This window comes from Nestor notabilis, unplaced genomic scaffold, assembly GCF_000696875.1.
Source record: "Nestor notabilis isolate BGI_N333 unplaced genomic scaffold, ASM69687v1 scaffold5998, whole genome shotgun sequence".
Classification (NCBI taxonomy): Eukaryota; Metazoa; Chordata; class Aves; order Psittaciformes; family Psittacidae; genus Nestor; species Nestor notabilis.
In genome coordinates, this window is record NW_009939577.1 from 20378 (window position 1) to 28666 (window position 8289).

The 8289-nt window shown below is 45.6% G+C and overlaps 1 protein-coding gene across 2 annotated transcripts in view; it reads left to right on the forward strand.

The window, feature by feature from the left end:
• MAP3K3 (mitogen-activated protein kinase kinase kinase 3) overlaps positions 1 to 8289 on the forward strand; it is a 27421-nt gene that overhangs the window by 14456 nt on the left and 4676 nt on the right. For both annotated transcript variants that reach the window (XM_010019935.1, XM_010019936.1), the window contains 7 exons: positions 443 to 576; positions 1178 to 1251; positions 2820 to 2887; positions 3115 to 3207; positions 4280 to 4471; positions 5774 to 5922; positions 7695 to 7826. In XM_010019935.1, the coding sequence (XP_010018237.1) occupies positions 443 to 576; positions 1178 to 1251; positions 2820 to 2887; positions 3115 to 3207; positions 4280 to 4471; positions 5774 to 5922; positions 7695 to 7826 (842 nt within the window). The remainder of the gene's footprint in view (positions 1 to 442; positions 577 to 1177; positions 1252 to 2819; positions 2888 to 3114; positions 3208 to 4279; positions 4472 to 5773; positions 5923 to 7694; positions 7827 to 8289) is intronic.

Consider the following 8289-nt stretch of genomic DNA (forward strand, 5'->3'; position numbering starts at 1 on the left):
AGAGTAAATGGTAGCAGTTAAAGAAGACTTATAATCAAGGCAGAAGATTGGTTGCTCTGACAAGTGTTTTGTTTAGTGGAGACCAGCAGCGAGGTTCATGCCCAAAAGCCAGGGATTCCTGGAGTCCTCTGCCCCCTCCTAGATACTGAAACTATCCTCAGAAGGTCAAGCAGGATTGATTAGAAATAGGTGACTGCTCTGTTGGGAGCTTCAATAATACCATGTAGTGTCTAAAATGACAGTGCAGGTGCTTGTGGAGCCATCTCCTTTCTGCCATGGCACCTCCTGGTTCCATTTCTGTGCAGACTGTAGCGCTGAGGTTCTCTCCAGAGTTGCTGTGATCATAGAGGTCTAGTGTTAGAGGTAAGGATTTGGATTCTGTGTATGTACAGTCTCATTTCAAGAAGCATTGATATCCAAAATGTGCTGTTTTCTGGCCCAGGTTCCCAGAACACAGGCCGAAGTTCACCACCTCCTGGGTACGTTCCAGAGAGGCAGCAGCGCATTGCTCGGCAGGGTTCCTACACCAGCATAAACAGCGAAGGCGAATTCATCCCAGAAACCAGTGAACAGTGTGTAAGTATGAGCATTAGGGGGAAAAAAACTAAGTCCAGCTCTTAAGGAACTCTCTCGGCCCTCTCACTCCGTAATACTCACTACCTGTAGTTGCATTAGCACCTAGTAGTACTGCTTTGTTCGTTTAAACTACGCTTCAGACTCGTTTGTAGATGTGCAAGTTCAAAGCCTTTGTTGGACTTCCAGAAGCAGTTGCCTTGTGAACCAGGCATTGTCTGTCCACCTCTGAGTGAGCAGTTTTCGTGGGTGTTGCACATGTGCACTCAGGTTTGTGTGACCCTCTTGCCTTTGAAACTGCTTTCTCTATTCAGAGAGTAGGAAGTAAGGCCAAAGGGCGATGTGCAGGTGGAGGCAGCAATGCAGCAGCACCAGCAGAGACTCTCTTGGGATCAAAACACAGCCCAAGACTGACCTAAACTTCGACACCTAAAGCAATGTCTCAAATTTGATCTGTCCTTAATTTCTGTGAGAGGAAAAATGTAGATTCTAAATAGCTTTAGACTCCCCTCTAAGCAAGCAGTGGTGGACTCTGATCCTCCTGCACAACCTCTTAGGCATTAGACTGAACTGATGTTGCCGTGTGATTTCTTCTGTGTTGCAGATGCTGGACCCTTTAAGCAGTGCTGAAAACTCAGTATCAGGAAGCTGCCAGTCCTTGGACAGGTCAGCAGACAGGTACAAATGTACAAGCTGGTAGGAACTTATGTGCTGAAATCGAAATGCCAGTTGTACTTCTGCAAAAGTCTGTTTTCCAGCTCGTAAATTTGCTTGGAGGGAAATAGGAACTTATTTCCTACCTATATCCCAATATATTTCTTGAAGAGAATGAACTGTGTCATAAGAGTGGTTTATTATCTGGTAAAACCAGACACCAACAAACTGGTGCTTCAGTAGCTCTGTGTTATAAATACAGAGTTCTGAAGCATGCCTGGCCTCCGAGAACATCTGGCTGCAGCATCTTGAAATCTCTTTTAGACAAGGCTCTACTTGTTCATTTAAAAAGAGAGAAGAGACAACTATTCTGAGGTTACAGAAATACATCATTACAGTAGATCTCTGTGTCCTGCAAGGTAGAATATTAATACCAAAGGTAAATAAAGGGGCTTTTCCTTGGATGAAGAGTTTGTCGTAGTCTGATGCTCTAGATCTTTTTCTTCCCATTCTTTGCTGTTGGTGGTGTTTGAGGTGTTGGTGGGCAGTTGTAGGTCCTATTAACTTGAATAGCAACTGTGGCTTCCCAGCACCTGGAGTATTGGGTTTCAGCATGTTTTTAAGATTCCTCCAAGCTGATTCCTGCGTAGGCTTTTTTATCAAGCACTGGAGGTTTGGGTTTGTGGCTGTTCGCTTCCTCCGGTTTATGGAGTTACAAGGAAGCACTTACAGTTAACCTGTGAATATGCGCACATTCATTTAGGGGGGAGGGCACTGCTGATTTGTTACCTGTCCTTTCCCTGACCTGAGTGGAGGAGTGGCGGGGGGGGGGGGGGGGGGGGGGGGGGGAAAGCCTTCCTGGTTGTTTGTTGTAGGAGTGGGCATCATCTGGGGAAGCTGCTGTTCTTTGTGTAGGAGGAAAGGAGTCTCACTTGGGAGTCTGGAAGCTCCATCAGGCTTACTCCATTTACACTAGTTAACAAAAATAGAAGTGAAATAACATGGCTTTGGCAATGATTGAGTTTGTGTGATCTCTTAAAAGATGGTAAAGACCTTCTGTCAAACAAGGGGCCATGCTTAGGCTTGCTTGAGGAATCCTGCTTACTAAGGAGAAATGGGAGGGTTATAAGCAATGTCTACCATCAGCTACTGGTAGAGAGGAAAGTGCGCTGAGGTTTTCATGAGAGGAATTCACCCTCGTGGTAGATCACTGGGGGCAATAGTCCCCATTCTCTACTGCCCTGTGAGCAATGTGCTGGAAGTGATACCCTGTTCTGCTCCTTCTCTCCGCCTTGCTTTTAACCTTCCACATCATGTGTCTAAAGGAAGCACTTGGTCTTATACCACAGACTGGGGAGCAGCTGAATAAATGGCACAAACTGAACAGAAAGAACTGTCCACGCTGGGAAATAGTCTGGTTATCTGGGGCTGAGCCTGGCTTAGCTCTGCAGGTGTAGTGTGAAATCATTGCAGGGACATGGATTTGCGACTCACTGCCACTGGTGTGCAGATATGTTAGCTTGTGTTTAAAGTCCGTGTAGGTTTCACTGCAGGAGACAGCAAAACTTACTCTTGCTTTCTTTCTTCACTAGTCCTTCTTTTCGGAAGTCACGGATGTCCAGGGCACAAAGCTTTCCTGATAATAGACAGGAGTTCTCAGGTATGTCAGTGTCCAGTGTAAAGATCCAGACATCTTCTGCTGTTTGCTGGCTCTCCCCTTCACGCTTGCTGAGATTCTATGAATAGAAGAACTGGGGGTATATTGATTGAAAAGTTGTGAAGTTTATTTCCTCTTCCTAAAAAAATCCTGCTCTTACAGCAAAATTGGATGATTAGAACATAGACTTTTTGAAGGAGCCTCACTCCTCTCTTTGCATCTCCTTCCAGACCGTGAGAATCAGATCTATGACAAAGCAGGGAAAGGTGGGACCTACCCTCGGCGCTACAACGTCTCTATGCAGCACAAAGACTACAACGATGGTGAGTTGTTTCCAGACCTTCAGTTCCAGGCTTGAAAAAGAAGGTGAGGCAATGGCAACCTCTAGGAGCAAGTGTAACTCCTAGTCGAAGAGTCTGGAAGTGCCCTCGTCCTTGCAGTTAATGCTGGAGTTAATGCTGCTGTGCATGATGCCACATGGGAGGGACTCTTCATTAGGGACTGTAGTGGTAGGACAAGGGGTAACGGCTTTAAACTTAAACAGGGGAACTTTAGGTTAGATCTAAGGAAGAAGTTCTTCACAGTGAGGGTGGTGAGGCACTGGAATGGGTTGCCCGAGGAAGTTGTGAATGCTCCAACCCTGGAGGTGTTCAAGGCCAGGCTGAACAGAGCCTTGGGTGACATAGTTTAGTGTGTGGTGTCCCTGCTTATGGCAGGGGGTTGGAACTGGATGATCTTAAGATCCTTTCCAACCCAAACCATTCTATGATTTTCACAGCAAGCCACGATGGCTGTTTGTAATTCTTTGCTGGTTTGTCCTTTCTGGGGGTATCCAGGCTGACCAGTGAGAGTTAAGCAATGGACATAGTTATTAGCCTTGGTCATATGTAGCGGGTTCCTACCTCAGGGGTTCATTTTGCTTTGCTAATTCACAGTGCACACTTCAGGGTCTTTCACATATACCAATTACTTAAAGAATCACATCCCTGCTCGTCAGATGGCTTTGTGCAAATGAATTTCTCAACCAAGAGCTGCAAGTTTTTTCTTTGTATATGGCTTTTATTTGCATAATAAATCCAGGCATGTTATCTAGAAAGTCTGTGTAGCTGTTAACAGGCTTTGGAGCTTGGGTGGTAGCCTGTGTAATCCAGATCCTCGCTTTGGAAGGCAACTTTAGATCTGAGGGCAGTGTTCTCTCCCTTCTGCTTTGGGAATGATCCAAAGCTGTACTGAACTGGAGCAGCATCAGCCTTGAGCTGTTATATTTTTGTATCTTGTCTGCTTGGCAGTAGATGGGAACAGAGCAGAACATGTTCTTTCTCTCCCTTCGCTTCAGTGCTCAACCTCCTTCCACTTGGAATCATGTTACTTAAAAATGGTACTTTTTCTCTTCAGGCCGGAGGACGTTTCCCCGGATACGGCGTCACCAAGGGAATCTCTTCACCTTGGTGCCTTCCAGTCGTTCCTTAAGCACCAACGGGGAAAACCTGGGCCTGGCATTGCAGTACCTGGACCCCCGGGGCCGCCTGCGCAGCGCCGACAGCGAAAATGCCCTTGGTGTGCAGGAGAGGAACATTCCCACCAAATGTAAGTAGGAGTCATCCTGGTGGTAACTGGGGAAAGGCCTCCTGAGGTTAGAGGCAAGAAGGGCTTCTAGAGATGAACTCCACACCCAGTATATAACCAGAGCTTGATTTTAACAAGCCATTCAAAAACACATAGAATCAAAGTCAAAGGAGGTGATCCTGTCCCTCTACTCTGCGCTCGTGAGACCTCACTTGGAGTATTGTGCACAGTTCTGGTGTCCTCAACATAAAAATGACATGGAGCTGTTGGAGCAAGTCCAGAGGAGGCCACGAGGATGATAAGAGGACTGGAGCACCTCCTGTATGAAGACAGGCTGAGAAGGTTGGGGCTGTTCAGCCTGGAGAAGAGAAGGCTGTGTGGAGACCTCAGAGCAGCTTCCAGTGTCTGAAGGGGGCCTATAAGGATGTTGGGGAGGGACTCTTTGTTAGGGACTATAGTGGTAGGACATGGGGTAATGGGTTTAACCTTAAACAGGGGAAATTCAGGTTAGATCTAAGGAAGAAGTTCTTCACAGTGAGGGTGGTGAGGCCCTGGAGTAGGTTGCCCAAGGAAGTTGTGAATGCTCCAACCCTGGCAGTGTTCAAGGCCAGGCTGGGCAGAGCCTTGGGGGACATAGGTTTGAAAAAAAAGGGAGGTTTGAACTAGATGATCTTAAGGTCCTTTCCAACCCTGACCATTCTATGATTCTGTGATTAAATTAGACATGGCAGAGCTCATCTTTCAGCTCTTCTATATCTTCACACTGTCCAGATGGCTGGTTCCTGTCTTCATTTTTAGAGTTTCTTGTTAGATGCACCATCATTGGCTGCATTGCACTGCACAAGGCTGGTAGTGTCCTTCCAAAGTTAGAACTAAAGTACTGGTCTCTGCAGAATGTGCTTTGGTATTAAGTGCAGTCTGGAAACCTGGGCCGAGGTGTTAATCTCTGGGTCAGGAGACCACTGCTTGTGCAGTGCAGTAGAACAATGAGAACTCAGCATTCCCTGCTGATGTAATATCCTGCTGGGGTATTGGACGTGACTGTTTTAGCTAGTCCTCATATAGATATTTATTAGAGTCTGACTGTTCAGCAGGTAAAGAAGATATCTGCACTGTGCTTGCATTATGTCTCCTACTTTATCACTCTCTAGTAGGGAATTATGACTTCTAATTTTTCTGCTAGAGAGATAGCCTTGCAGTGAAATCCTTCCCGCTGCAAAATACCTTTTCCAGTCTCAGTATGATGGAGATTGATCTTTGAAGAGCTCTCCATTATCTTTAAATAGTCTAATGAAAAGAGAATTTACTACTGTTCTATTTCAGCTCCGAGTGCTCCAATAAACTGGCGACGAGGGAAGCTGCTGGGCCAAGGTGCCTTTGGTCGTGTGTATCTGTGCTATGACGTGGACACGGGCAGAGAGCTTGCAGCTAAGCAGGTCCAGTTTGACCCAGAGAGTCCCGAAACAAGCAAGGTAATTCTCATCCTGTAAGATCTTCCCAAGTGCCTGGATCTGTCTGTCCTCAAAAGCTGGCACCCTCCTTAGTTTATCCCGGGGTTTCAAGTCATGTGGAGAGGAGTAGGAGTCATGTTAAAATTACTTTTCTGTAATATTAACTTCAGCCTGAAACTAAAATCCATTTTCTGGCTTCATTTTTGGCTCTCCCTTCTCAGCTTTTTGGTTTGTTGCCAGGTTACTTGAGGAATACTAGACTGCCCTGTGTTCCTGGTTAGACATGGATGTGAATGAAACTAAACCCAGGAGAAGTAGGACTTTTTTTTTTTCCTTTTAAGTGAAAAAAGACTGAATGCACTTGGAAAACCCACATTCTGGGCTTACATGGCAGGCCCTGTATCAAGTGTGTTATTTACCTGTTTCCTCTTCTGAATTCTCCCTGTCCTCAAAACAAACTGAACTGTGGTGTGTCAATTCATCAAGAACAGGGATGTGACAGCACACTGGAAACAGTGGAGATGGCAAGGGGCACCTTGAAATTACAGGATAGCACCCAGTCCCTGCACAATGGATGCAGCTGGAATGGCTGTTAGGTTCTTTGTTAGTGGTTTAACAATGTACCCGTTTCCCAGTGTTGAACAGATTCACTTTGAGCTGGAATAACTGATCTGTGAAGATTGAATAATTCTCATTTTATATGGGAAATCGGTGCCAGGTCCTAACTTAGTGAGTTCTACCATGTCTCTGTTGTAAATCAGACAGTAACTCTGAGCCAGAGAAGAACAGCCTGGAATGTTCACTGAAACTCCAAACCTTAAACTATCAGTTTGCCCAATTAAGCAACTTCCTCTGGTTCCACACATCTCTGCAGCAGCCAGGTCCTTGCTCTTGAAGAGCTGCATTCTCTCCCAAAGGGAGAGAAGTGAACCTGGGACCTTCCAGTAGCCAGAGTGGAGAGAGGTAACTCGGACTAATTTGGGGGAAACCATCATTCTTTTTTCCATAAATCCTCATGCTCTGGTATCTTTGATATTCATCCTATTCATTCCCTGGATTCGGGAAGAACCTGATACTTTTCCTGTGCAACAAATGTCTCTGCTTCAGTCTGGAATTGTTGGATAGCCTTGTTGTCTGTGTGCTATGATACCCTGTTTTCTGTGGCAAGAGTAAAGCAAAGAATCAGTATCATATGCAATAGGTGCAGATTGTGTGAAGTAAACAAGAGAGGAAGCAGTTTCTGAGTTGATTCAAGTAAAACCATCAATGGGAATTGGAACGGGACTGGGAGACAAATGTTTAGGAGCTTTTATCACCTGTAGTCTTGCTGTCTTCCTTGCTTGGGTTGAGGTTCCTACAGAAGGTTTCCAGGCAATGCTGTAACTCTGCATTCAGTGCTTTTGCATAGTGGAAATTAACACTCAGTGTCCTCAGCTTAGTGGTGAGAAGGAAGTTTGTAGCTGTGGTGTGCGTGAAGAACCATTCAGCCACAGAATCAAGACAAGAAGCAGCTTTTTCTGGTACTAAATCCATTTCTGGATGGTATGGATTCTGGATTCTAGATGGTTCTGACTATCAAAGCATCTGCACCAATATTTACCTGCTTATTATACAGTAAGGATTAATGTGAAACATCGGCAATGTTTGCCCGCTCCAAGAAGTAGGTGAGCCAATGCCATGGATTAGACTTCTTCAATGTAGTGCTGGTCCCATGCTGTCAGTGACATGGACAAATTTATGAGGATGGAATATTTCTGGGGCCACAAGCTTATTTTCTCCTTCAACATCCATAGGAAGTGAGTGCCCTGGAGTGTGAAATTCAGCTGCTGAAGAACCTCCAGCACGAACGTATTGTTCAGTATTACGGTTGCTTACGGGATCGAGCAGAGAAGACCTTAACCATCTTCATGGAGTACATGCCAGGGGTAAGTGCTGACACAAGCAGTACAGTCACACCTCATGAAGTGGGTTTATCACTTGGTGTGATCACCCTGACTATGTAATCCACCTAATACCCTCTTAGTTATGCCCCTTTCTTGTGCTGGGTTGTAAACATAGAATCACAGAATGGTTTGAATTGGAAGGGACACCTTCCACTAGAGCAGATTGCTCCAAGCCCCTGTGTCCAACCTGGCCTTGAACACTGCCAGGGATGGGGCAGCCACAGCTTCTCTGGGCACCCTGTGCCAGTACCTCACCAGTTCTCTTAATTAGTCACTAAAGCCAGTTCCTTTCTTCAGTCTAAATTTGTTCTACCAAAGTACTTCAAAGGACTTGGGCCAACTTGTAAATCAGGCTCAAAGAATTAGCAGAGTCATTTAGTGCAGCAAATTAGGCTAAAAGCGACCCTGCAAAAGGGAGGGTTTTGATCTGGCTCAGTCTGCTGAA